Raw genomic sequence first — 13,041 nt, 5'->3', positions numbered from 1 at the left:
TCTTAAACAGCAGTTCTGGGGGCAAACGCGGCCCCTCATTTAGAAGAAAAGTTCCTGGCTCACACCCACCTCACTGCTAAAAAATGAATATTGTATGCAGAAGATCAGACAATAGCCCATCATGTAATGATCTATAGCGGCTCTTGCCGCAGGACAGCGGAGGAGAATTTAAAGACCTGTCAGGGTCATTAGTGTTGTAGTTGTGGAGCTGCGGGGGAAGACAGCGCCTGCTCAACATCACCCGACAGGAACTTTAAATGGGAGCTCATGTAGGCTACATTTGCATCACTTTTCTGATGCCCTCTTATGTGGGAGGCTGAAATCCCCTCGTGCCCCTTCACACTCCCTTTGCAAAGTGCCTTCAATTGAGCACACACGAGCAAAATGTACCACAAGTACTCATTACCACATTTCTAAATACAACTTTGTCTAACAAGTGGTAATTTTGGACATGTAGGCTACTATGATAAAATCATAGCTTTTTGAACTATGGTTATGTTCTTAGACGTGCTGTGCACACAATGGTTTTTAGAAAATGATAGTACCATATTCTTTGAATTAGCATGTGAATATCATGCTTTATGAATATGGTAATCATATGATACTGCACTGCCAAAATTGGCAGCCTGTAATTATTTCCTTCAAAGATCTATTTCTACCTGATTTAACCCATACAAAAGTTTTGTAGGTGTAAATGTATTTAGGTTGAATTGATCAGAATAAAACTAGTTAAATAACTATTATAACTAAGTGTTGTTTGTTTGTCCACTCATAATTGGACGTGTATTTTTATAATGATCAATTGAGTCCACTCAAAATTGTCCACTCATAATTGGACGTGTGTTTTAATAATGATCCACAGGTCCAGATGTGACGGAAGTGTACGGCTCTTTTTCTGACATACAACACCTCCTACTGTTTTAATGCGAGTATAACACCCAGCGTTTCAACACTTTGGCTGTTCAAAATAGCATACTACATTTTTGTAGCATATATGCTCTGAATATCCAGACTATAGAAGACATTGCAATGTTGTTGACAGCATTGTCAGTGTGCTGTAGATCAGTGTTTCCCAAATCTTGTAACTGGAGGCACACCAACACTACAGATTTTACAACTCTTCCCAACCAAACACACCTGATTCAACTCTTCAGATCGGTAGTAAATAGTCCAAGACCAGAGATAGATACAGCCAAAATGCACACTAGGAACAGGGTTGAGAAAGACTGCTGTAGAAAGTAGCCTCCACTCAATCTGGCAGGATTAACAAGAATAGAAAGTGGAGAAAAAGGTGGTACAACACCAACTAAAGAGGCCCAATAATAAATAAAGTGATATATAAAATAAAAAAATGACAGGAGAGTTGATAACAGGAAAATATAGTCTGGTCCCAAAACTAAGGCTGCTGACTTGTTGCCTTATCAGGTAATGACTTTGCAGGCACTGTTTGCTGCGCACAAAGGTACCTCGTGAAAATGAAAATGATTTCGGACAGACATCCGAGGCAGTGAAATGGTTTAATGATCTACAGCAAAATAGAGCGAGCTGGTGAAAACTAAGTGAATGTTTAACGACTACAATTAATTTCTCGCAAATGACATCACTAGTGGAAACGTTGATCAAAATGTACATTTACACACAAACTGACCACCAGCCACAACTTTCAGCCATCTTTATTTTTCTTCTAGCTAAACTCAAAGGCAGTGATGGAGACTTTGCCATCTGATCGATTCAAAAATCGATCAGATGAAGGTATCTCAGGAGACTGGAAGTGAAACTAACACTGCATTCGGACATGTCCTGATGCCTTCTGACCTTGGAAGGCACTATTTATCAGTTTTCAGGCGCAGCCATTATATTATCATGAAGGTATACCTTCTGATTGGAGTGGGAGGAGACTAAAACAATCATCCAATCAGAGAGGGATCAGGTGGCCAAGATACTTATACTAGAAGGCTGCATTCAAAATAGCATACTTCCCTAATACATAATAGGCGAAAAACAGTATGTGACAAATGAAGTATGTCTGAATTCACAGTACTACTCATAGGAGTAGGCAAACAGTACTCGGATGACCTACTACTTTTGGCTAGATGCCGAAGTGCGCATACAATGATTTGTGAATGGCACTGAAGTGACGCAACTGACGCTGGTAAGTCACATGATAATGACAACATGGCGTATCTAGTAGGCCTACACATTCATACTACATAGAACACTTACTCAAGAGAGTAGGCTATATGCGATTTCAGATGCAACTGGTATATATCTATATCTATCTGTCAGAATAATGGTAACATATGGAATGAAAATAGTATCAAAACCTTTCACAAATGCACACGAGAGATCACAACATGACTTTAATTAAAACTCCAAACACAGGATAATTTATAAAAATCAGTATGCATATGAAAACTGTCTCAAAACAAAGATTTCAAAAACCTTTACTACTGCTTTTTGTATGCGGGAATTTATATGAGCACTCTACCAGCTTCACACTTTTTCACTATTACTATCTGATACCATAAATGAGGAAGGTAAAGTACAAATAGGCTACTACATGTATATAGCCTAAATAATGTGTTAGACACTGGAAAAGCTGTACAGGTTTTGTTCAACAACTGCATTTTATTGTAACAATCAAATACATGAAGAATAATGAATTCTGTACATATCTTCCATGAGAAATGTTCAGCTTGTCATAACACTCACAGACATTAATCAAGAACTGTATCACTTGGTGAATAGGCAGGCAAGACGATTTATAAAAACAAAGCAGAACTGCAACGTAAGAAAATCATTGTGACCAAACGTTTAATTCAGATTAACTCTGATCAACCTTACACATGCCGGACGATCCGTTTGAGAGACAGAGTCACTGCAACCTTCAAAATGTCCTCACGGTAAAGCTGGGTTGTGTTTGCGGGACGGGAGAGAGGGTGTGTGTGTATAGCTGCCCCACGGAGTGGCTGTGACATCACGGGAAACGAGTACGAATAAAACCCCCGGTGAGAAGAGGTTACCGGGGCAATGCTCCAACACGGCACGGCTGTCGTATCTAATCAGCATCCATGCCGAGCGATCGGGACCATTGCTATGGTGACCGCCTTCATCCTAATCTCAAATGAAAGGGTGAAAAACAGCAGCTTTCTCTCGATCTACTGTTCGCCCAGGGAGTTTTCTATTATTTTCCATTTGTATTGTTGTAGGTCCCATTCTTTCTGGTGAGACCCCCTTTGTGTAAAATGTGGGACAAAGTAGGAACGGACAGTTCGACATTTACAGCGAAAAATGAGTGAATTCAAATCACACCAACACCCCACAGGACTGCGCACCACGGCCAAGAACACCACTGTTAGTCTTTTCTTTTTTTTTTGCTCTAAAACGTCTCAAGAACTGCAGTTAAATAACAAGAAAATAAAGAAGTGCAAAGACCGTGAGGAAGACAAACGTCAGGGATTTCAGGGAGCAGTGTAAAGGCCATTGCACACTGAGTCCGAAATTCGCATCCGAAATTTTCGCACGTTAAAAAAAAAAAAAAATTCGACCTCACGTTATGTCAATCACGCTTGCACACTGTCTCCGAAACTTTCGTCCATCATAAAAAAAAATCGGATTGGGTTCGATTTTCTGCAATTTTCGCATCCGTAGCAAACTATTTGATTGGTGTTTTGACAATTCAGAGCCACCAAATCACGAATACGAAAAAACGCATACGAAAATTTCGGACTTAGTGTGCAATTGCCTTAACACTGATCTGAAACCGAAATCATGACATACATACAAAAAAAAAAATAACAAAAAAAATCAAACTATTAGGTTCATTGTAAAACAACTTTTCTAAAAAAGTTTTAACAAATCAGGCTTTTGTGTAAAAGTTGACACTTTTGCAAAAATGTAAAATACAAATGTGGTTTGCATCCTAAACAATAAATAACTCATCGACAAAATGGCAACAGCACGTTTAATAGCCTACTAAACGATACAGGCGGGAGTTTTGTGCAGTTCTTTTCCAGAAGACAAACAAATAAAAACAAATGACGGATACAGTACCAGTTCCTGTTCTTTGAACGAAGCTTCTTGGTTAGCTGGAAAAGTTTCAGAAACACTTGGCCAAAAAAAATATTTTTTTTTCTTTCTTCGAAGCATGCATGGCATGTTTACGTCATTTATCAAGGCGGAAATAAACAATTTATTTTGCATTTTAATCTAATTGCATGTAAAAGAAAAACCTAGTTTAGTCACTGATCAAATAAGAAAATTACTTTAAAAAAAGCAATTATTTCCAGTTCATTCGTCACACGTGAAATGGAAGGTTGCATTGCATTTTGGAATACAGTAGCCTACACAGTGCAATATGCTCTGTTGCATACTGCACATTTTGCAAAAGGAATTAGGTCGTTCAGTGCACACAGAAAACTCTCATACTATGAACAGTATACATACTGAAAAATTAGTATGCTAGTATGCTATTACGAACTTTGCAACATATGCCAACTATTCCAGAACATAAGGCCAAGTCATCCTGAAACGTATTCATCAAAGTAGCACACACTCAAAGAACAGGATGCTAGAAGGATGAGGTTTGGGAGTGGATGAACGAAAGTGGAGGTGTGCTTGTTGGGACGCATGTCCAGATGGCTGGATCAGTCCAAGAGAAAAAGCTCAAGTTTCTCTAACCGCCCCCCCATCCCACCCCTTTTTTTTTTTCTCTGTGGAGTAAATGATTCTATCCCAGGTTGGTAATGTTGGCCCTGCCACCAGGGGGCGCCACTATGCGCTGAGTGGGACGACGAGGGATGTTGTCGTCGATTTGAGCCCCTGTGAAACAGAACAAGAAAAAACCCAGAGCTTAAATGGAGCAAACATAAAATGTGTGAGGAAACAGAGTACGCAACAAAGAAAGTGTTGAACAGTTATCAAAATTTAGCACTTTTCACAAAACATTGTTTCAAAGCAGCTTTACAGAAAATCATGATGTTAATGTATATAATGTCTTCATGCCTTACTGTTGCATTCAGCAGATAATATTACCTGGGCGGTAATATAGTTTACATTTTGTGACGGTACTGGCAATCAAGCATTTAAAATATACAGTATAGTATATATCACCCTACGTGAGTTTTCTGTATGCATGCGGATAAAGTTGGACGTACAGTACTTTTATATCCAACTTTATATAATGAGCCGGGTGATAATATAGTTACATTTTGCAGTGAAATTTTAAAAATCAAGCAGTTGAGATTTGCTAAAGTACAAAATGCTTTATCTGACTGCACTGTGTGTTGGATAATATATACGTATACAACTTTATATAGAGAGAGCTGGGCGATAATACAGTTTACATTTTGCAAGGATATAAACAATCAGAGATTTGCTATATAGTATTTATTGCTATATGTGAGCATACTAATTACTTGTATCTTATAAATAAAAATAAGATGCATTTAAATCTAATTTAATGTAAAAATGTCAAATTATTTGGCAGTGTGATCAAATAATGATCCAAAAAAAAAAACTACAAATCCTGGCTGCTAATGCTTTATCCGTCACACTGCAAATGAATGGAAGATCATGTGGAGCGCAATGCATTGTGGGATACAGTGTGATCTGGTTGTACTGTGTATTGCACATGACAGGAAATGCTATATATATTGCACATTACAATACTAGTATGGTAGTATGCCATTATGAAAAGTCCCTTTGTTGTAAATCATATGTTTGTTTCAACAATAAGTGTAGGACATTCAGTTGTATTCTCACCAGACAGGCTGAATCCAGACTGGTGCAGGTTGCGAACTGGTTGAGGAGCAGTTTTGACTGGAGAAGTCTTACCAGAAGTGACAGGGGTCATGACCTTAGGTGTCACAGTGACCTCACACACGGGGCCGTCGTATAGACCTCGCGGGACTCCGCGCAGCTCAGCAAGCTGTGAAGAGAGACGCCTTAATTACTCCAAATCATGAATCTCTAATCACTTAGCTGGGAGTTTTATGTGTGTATATGCATCTCTCTTTATGTATAATGTGCACGTACCCTGCTGCGGGCCTTTATCCTCTTGTAGACGTAGTCTGGGAAGGGTTTACGGGTGATGTAGCGTCCAGAACCCTCAGTGGTGTGCAGGTTCCCGTCCTCTAGGACGATCTTGCCCTGGCTGATCACCACCAGAGGAGCTCCACGCACCTCAAGCCCCTCAAAGATGTTGTACTCCACCGCCTGAGAACGACAGAACAAGGGTAAAGCTCTCAGATCTTTAACCACTACGTTCTACAAATGTCTGTCTAGTCTGTGCACTTTCAACAGAATCTGTAGCACATCCCTTAAGTAATGACATATTAAAACATTATGGATGTACAATTAATTCATCAATATGTTTTTGAAAGAAGTATCTTATGCTCACATAGGCTGTATTTGTTCTGGCTTGCATCATTATATTTTTATATCATATTTTCATGAATAAATCACACTCATATGACAGAGTTGATAAAAATTATGTTCAAATTATATATAATCTACCAACAATGGATTATGTACTGTAAATTTTCTCATTTCAGATATTTTTGAGCAAGACTATTTAAATGTTGTATAAAAACAATTATAAATGTAAATACTACTTTTTTCCTGAATCTATAATATTGATTTATATTAGCCTATTGACTAATACTAAAAATATTTTGTCACATTCAGTCATTTGTTAAAAAAAATGGGGTCTTCTGCTCACCAAAGCTACATTTATTTGATCAAAAATACAGTAAAAACAGTAATATTGTGAAATATTATTACAGTTTAAAATAACTGGTTTGTAAAATAACAGTTTTCTATGTGAATATATTGTAAATGTAATTTATTCCTGTGACCAAAGCTGAATTTTCAGCATCATTACTCCAGACTTCAGTGTCACATGATCCTTCAGAAATCGTTCTAATATGATGTTTTGCTGCTCAAGAAACATTTTTGATTATTATAAAAAAAACTGTTTCCTTTAACTGTTAAAAACAGTTAATGTGTTTGCGGAAACCGTGAACCATTTTGTTCAGGATTTTTTGATCGATCGAAAAATAATTTACTTGAAATCCTTTGTAACATTTATTAATGTCGCTTTTGATCAATTTAATGCATCCTTGCTGAGTAAAAGTATTACCTTCTTTCCAAAAATAATCTCACCGACCCCAAACTGTCCAGAGGTCACCAGCGCTCAGTGACAGTAAGTGTGACCTCATGATAGTTCACTCTCTCCATATTTGACCGCATCAGCATCTCATTCCAGTCAAATTAAATCAGTGTAGACCGCAGAATCGGCCTTGCTAACATGAGCGGACAGAGCGAGTGAGTCAGCAGAATATTAAAACAGCTCAGAGCAGAGGATCATGGGAGTCAGAGCTGGTCCAGAACTAATGGTGTTGCCCACATTACGGTTCATTTTCCAAAAGTTGCTCATCCACACTCATAGATATATACACTAGATGTCGCCTTGAACTGCTACGGCAGTTCATTGGAACGAATGCGTCAGTAGAGCCGCCATCATGGAACAGGGGAGCACCTCCTCTTTAATGCATCAGCGTCAATGTAGGAAATGCTCTAACGGAAATAAAATCACCATAAATCTGCATGAATGCGATTTTCTAGTAGTTTTGGTTCATTTAAACGGTCAGACATGTATTTATCATTGAGTCCCGAGAAATTTTAAAAAATGTACAAAATTTCACATTGTGAAATGTAATCCCTTGCTGTCTGGTTTTTAGATTTCGTTCGTGTGAACATCCACACGCAGCACAAAAGTCCGGCATCATCCATGAATCCAGCGTTACCTAGCTACTTCCTATGACAAGAACCCTGTTCCAAGATGGCGGCGGTTTTGACGCATGCTTAGAACCCCAAGGCGACATCTGGTGTATGTATCTATGATCCACACTGAAACGTCTGAAAACGCTTACATCCCTGTACTGCACATGAGTAAATCCTAAGACGCTTCGACCTGCGTGATTTCCGCTAGGCGTTTATTTACTTTCCGGCTCTTTTAAACTTTGCGGCAATGTCGAGGAAAGGCACTGAGTTTTTTAAATGGGCCGACAGTGAGGTGGAGTTGTTGCTGCGAGTAAACATGCTGCTAAATAACAACTGCGAGTAAACATTCCGTCTCCTTTGAAGAAACGCAATCTGCAGTATTTACAAACTGACATTAATCTTTAACAAAGCTGTCAAAACGGAGGGCATCCAAAACAACTGCTGTACAATGTCGTTCACCATATTGGCTGAGTTGGTCATATGACTGCATCACATGACTAAATGCGTCATCGTATTCAAAAGCCTCCGTTTTCACAGTCCACACTACGACGCGAAGACGGCGTTTTCAAATTTATCCGCTTTCCAAAAGCTACGTTTTCGTTGACTTAAAACGCCGTCTCAGTGTGGACGGAAGGCCAAAACGGAGAGAAAAATATACGTTTTCAAAAGAAAACGTATTAGTGTGGACAAGGCCTTAAAGCTCCAGTAGGTAACTTTTGTAAACAAATATTTGTTAAAACTGTCATTATGTCCTGACAGTAGAATATGAGACAGATAATCTGTGAAAAAATCAAGCTCCTCTGGCTCCTCCCAGTGGTCCTATTGCCATTTGCAGAAATACACCGCTCCCGGTCAGAAACAACCAATCAGAGCCAGGAGGAATGTCTTAGCAGTGTCAATCACGCTTGTCTATGCGCTGATCACCCCTCTCTTGCACAGCGCGAGCGCGTACCGTCGTTCAAACTCAAGATTGCCGGTGTGCTGCAGCTGTGCTAATGGCGGAGAAACAACCTAAACTGCCAATTTCTCGAGTGGCACCTGCTCATAAAACAAAGAGGTAAAAGGAAAAAGACAGATGACGATAAACAAGCGAAAAAGAAAGAATTAGACAGAGCCCATTGACTCAGTGTCAAAACTCTAGCAGCATAACATGTAGATAAAATGTCATGCACTGTGGTAAGCAACAATTGAAACCTGCTAATTCACTGGCTTGTCATGTTGCTGAAATAATGTACTAGCAAACCTTATCTAGCATTACATATCACTAGAATAATTACTTACATACTGTAACGTTAGTTACCATTATATTAACGTTATATTACTAGCTATTTATAACTTATAGAAAGAGTGCAACGTTATAAAGTTACATGTATTGCAAAATACATAATGATTTGAGGACCAAGTTTGTAGTCAAAGTATGGGCAGGCCATGGACAATGTAAAGCATTATTGTTGATGTTTCGTCCCTATTAGTGAATGTTCCATAACTGTTTATAATCCGCCGTCAACGGTGGTCCTGCTTACTAGCCTGCGCATTCACGGCAGGCTCCGCTGTGGGGGAGGAGCTGTGGAGGGAGGAGCTGTGGGGGAGGAGCTGTGGAGGGAGGAGCTGTGGAGGGAGGAGCTGTGGGGGAGGAGCTGTGGAGGGAGGAGCTGTGGAGGGAGGAGCTGTGGGGGAGGAGCTGTGGAGGGAGGAGCTGTGGAGGGAGGAGCTGTGGGGGAGGAGCTGTGGGGGGAGGAGCTGTGGAGGGAGGAGCTGTGGGGGAGGAGCTGTGGAGGGAGGAGCTGTGGGGGGAGGAGCTGTGGGGGAGGAGCTGTGGGGGAGGAGCTGTGGAGGGAGGCGCTGTGGGGGTGGAGCTGTGGAGGGAGGAGCTGTGGGGGGAGGCGCTGTGGGGGAGGAGCTGTGGGGGAGGAGCTGTGGAGGGAGGAGCTGTGGGGGAGGAGCTGATGGGGAGGAGCTGTGGGGGAGGAGCTGTGGAGGGAGGAGCTGTGGGGGAGGAGCTGTGGGGGGGAGCTGATGGGGAGGAGCTGTGGAGGGAGGAGCTGTGGGGGAGGAGCTGTGGATGGAGGAGCTGTGGGGGAGGAGCTGTGGAGGGAGGAGCTGTGGGGGAGGAGCTGTGGAGGGAGGAGCTGTGGGGGAGGAGCTGATGGGGAGGAGCTGTGGAGGGAGGAGCTGTGGAGGGAGGAGCTGTGGGGGAGGAGCTGTGGAGGGAGGAGCTGTGGGGGAGGAGCTGTGGAGGGAGGAGCTGTGGGGGAGGAGCTGTGGAGGGAGGAGCTGTGGGGGAGGAGCTGTGGGGGAGGAGCTGATGGGGAGGAGCTGTGGAGGGAGGAGCTGTGGGGGAGGAGCTGTGGAGGGAGGAGCTGTAGTGCAGCAGAGAGCAAGGGGGTTGGACCTGTAAGTTGTGCTTTTTCTCAAAACTCCCTACTGCAGCTTTAAAGAGCCCTCAGACAGACAAACAGCCTGTGATGTAACTAATGTAACATTCAGACCCCGAAGCTTCCTTCTCAGTCCACCAACATTATTACAGCATTATTGCACCCAAACTCTTCTCACCAGGTGGTGACTCTTCGCAGAGATGATTTTGGTGGTGTCGGGGTCCCAGAGCACCAGATCGGCATCAGAGCCCACGGCGATACGGCCCTTCCGTGGGTACAGGTTAAAGATCTTGGCAGCGTTGGTGCTCGTCACAGACACAAACTGGTTTTCATCCATCTTACCTGTCACCTGTGAAGCAGAACATTCATCTTAAGGACAAGGTCAGAAAAAACGTATTATGGGAATGATACAGTAATGAAAGTTACGTTGATTTTATTTTACCAAAGTATAGGCATAGTGTGTTGTGCACACCATGAAACAGAATATCACTTCAATAAATACAATAAAAAGTACCTTTTATTATTATAAATAATGCTAACATGTATAATATTTATTTATACAAATAATAGTAATTATAATAATCAAAATAATGCAAAATGCAATGCAACAATCTCTATCAGATTTTAGAGAATAAACTAATAATTGATAAATATATTTTTTAAATGTACCATATAATAATAATAATTTATTATTTATAAAAATATTGATTATAATAATTTAAAATAATGTCACATGGCTTATCCAATCAGATTTTAGAGAATAAACTATTGATTGATAGATAACATGAATACAAAAAATGAAGGTACCTTATTATAATTTATTATTCATAAAAATATTGATTATAATAATTTAAAATAATGTCACATGGCTTAGCCAATCAGATTTTAGAGAATAAACTATTCATTGATAGATTACATGAATACAAAAAATGTAATGTACCTCATAATAATAATAATAATAATTTATTACTCATAAAAATATTGATTATGATAATAAAAAAATGGAACTTGGCTTATCTAATCTGATTTTACAGATTAAACTATTGTAAATACCCTGCTACCTTATAATAATAAGAACAATTATTATTATAATTATAATAATCAAAACAATGCAACATGGCTCATCTAATCCGATGAAACAATTGATTATTAAATACACATTTTGGCTGCAATAAACCAAAAAAATATAAGCCCATAAAAAGTAGCAAATGATTTTGAACAGCAAATTCTCATTTAATCTGGATCTGTAAGAAACCATGTGAACATATAAAGCAGATAAAGCGTCTCTCACCACACACTTGTCCCAGATGATGGACATTCTCTCCTCAGTGCCGTTAGTTCCCTCCGGGATGAGGGTGAAGTTATCCTTGCCAACGGCCCTTTGAGAGGTGTTGAAGGTGCAGTGGGCACTGCCAGTCACCTGCAGATCACCACTGCACACAAAACACACGCAAAACAGCCGGTTAAAACACAGACAAACACCAATGTTTTTGCACATGGCAATATAATGTTTTTTTGACTATGTATTACCAAGGAATTCTTTGAAGAACCTTTGAATACCATGCAAATACTATGGTATTTAAATATGTCCTGTTTTGCTAAACTCCATGTGAATTTCTGTTAATAAAAATACATGCATCAACTTCTTTTATAATAATACATGCAATTTTATGACTGCATATTAATTAAGATCAATTGAGAAATATAATTTCCTGTCACAACACAAACATTTAAAACTAACTAGTAAAGGCAAATAGCTGTTTAAAAATGGTGAAAATGTGATCAGTTACAGGATAAGAAATATACTTTCCTTTCTAAATCATATACATTTTATTATATTTGTTAGTAAAACCCATTTGATATAACCATCAGATACCTTCACTGTCCCATGTTATCCCCGGTGTTATTTTAATATAATCAAGATAATATTATAGCTTTTTATTCACATTTTGAATTTGATTTGATTTTTATATTTTCCATTTTTATTTTAGTTAAAGTATTTTTTCATGTCTATAAAATGTTTATACATTTTAATAACAATTTTAGTTTTAGTTATTTTAGTACATCAAGTTCAAATGAAAATAAGAAATGTTGGTAACTAGCTGAAATAAAATAAGTTTAAGTTTTTTATATGTATATTTTTTATTTAAGTTAACTTTTATTTTAATTAAAGAAAATGTTTTTTTTGTGTTTTAGTTTTAGTTAACTACTCTGAAACTTCTCCCACAGCATTTGTAAGGAAAGTAATGTCTTTCATAATCATTTGTATTTTATCTTAGTTTGCGTAGAGAAAAGCTCACAGTAGGCCGTTCTTTGTATAATGGTGCCCTCTAGTGGTCAGCCCATTAATGTTCTTCCTTTAGCCAGCAGGATGACGAATGGGTGACCATAATGAATAACACCTGCTCTGCACACACACACTCACTGTGGTCCAAATACCCCCTGTAATCTATGTCCCATAATGCACTAGGACACACACCAGGCCAGCAGGGAGTTGAGATAGTCCGGGGTGGTGGGGTCGGGGCTCAGGGGTGGAGATGTGATGTAGGCTGCAGCTTTGGCCCAGTTCTTGCTCCAGTAGTGAGTGCCGTCTGTCCCCAGGCTCGCTGAGATGGGCTCTCCGTACACCACGGTACCTGAGCAGGGAAAGCACAGGGTCGGGGTCGCTACAATGGTTTGAAAAGCTGTTTGCTGCACAGGAAGCATACTAGATTTAAGAGCTACCCGGTTCTTCATACTTAAAGGGTAGTTCACCCAAAAATGAAAATTCTGTCAGTATTTACTCACCCTCATGTTGTTCCAACTCCGTAATACCTTCGTTCATCTTCGGAATACAAATTCAGATATTTTTGATTAAATCTGAGAGCTGGATCACTCATCC

The 13,041-nt window shown here is 39.7% G+C and overlaps 1 protein-coding gene across 2 annotated transcripts in view; it reads right to left on the bottom strand.

The window, feature by feature from the left end:
* Positions 1-2,608: 2,608 nt before the first annotated feature.
* dpysl2a (dihydropyrimidinase like 2a) overlaps positions 2,609-13,041 on the bottom strand; it is a 36,101-nt gene continuing 25,668 nt past the window's right edge. For both annotated transcript variants that reach the window (XM_077223407.1, XM_077223406.1), the window contains 6 exons: positions 12,640-12,796; positions 11,452-11,593; positions 10,339-10,509; positions 6,037-6,216; positions 5,764-5,929; positions 2,609-4,821 (listed from right to left, as the gene is read on the bottom strand). In XM_077223407.1, the coding sequence (XP_077079522.1) occupies positions 4,730-4,821; positions 5,764-5,929; positions 6,037-6,216; positions 10,339-10,509; positions 11,452-11,593; positions 12,640-12,796 (908 nt within the window). In that variant the 3' untranslated portion in view covers positions 2,609-4,729. The remainder of the gene's footprint in view (positions 4,822-5,763; positions 5,930-6,036; positions 6,217-10,338; positions 10,510-11,451; positions 11,594-12,639; positions 12,797-13,041) is intronic.

The sequence above is a fragment of the Siphateles boraxobius genome, unplaced genomic scaffold (genome assembly GCF_051911475.1).
Source record: "Siphateles boraxobius isolate OS27281-9 unplaced genomic scaffold, OSU_SipBor_1 9, whole genome shotgun sequence".
Classification (NCBI taxonomy): domain Eukaryota; kingdom Metazoa; phylum Chordata; class Actinopteri; order Cypriniformes; family Leuciscidae; genus Siphateles; species Siphateles boraxobius.
Note: the sequence above shows the minus strand (reverse complement) of the source record. Positions and strands in the feature narration are given on the sequence as shown.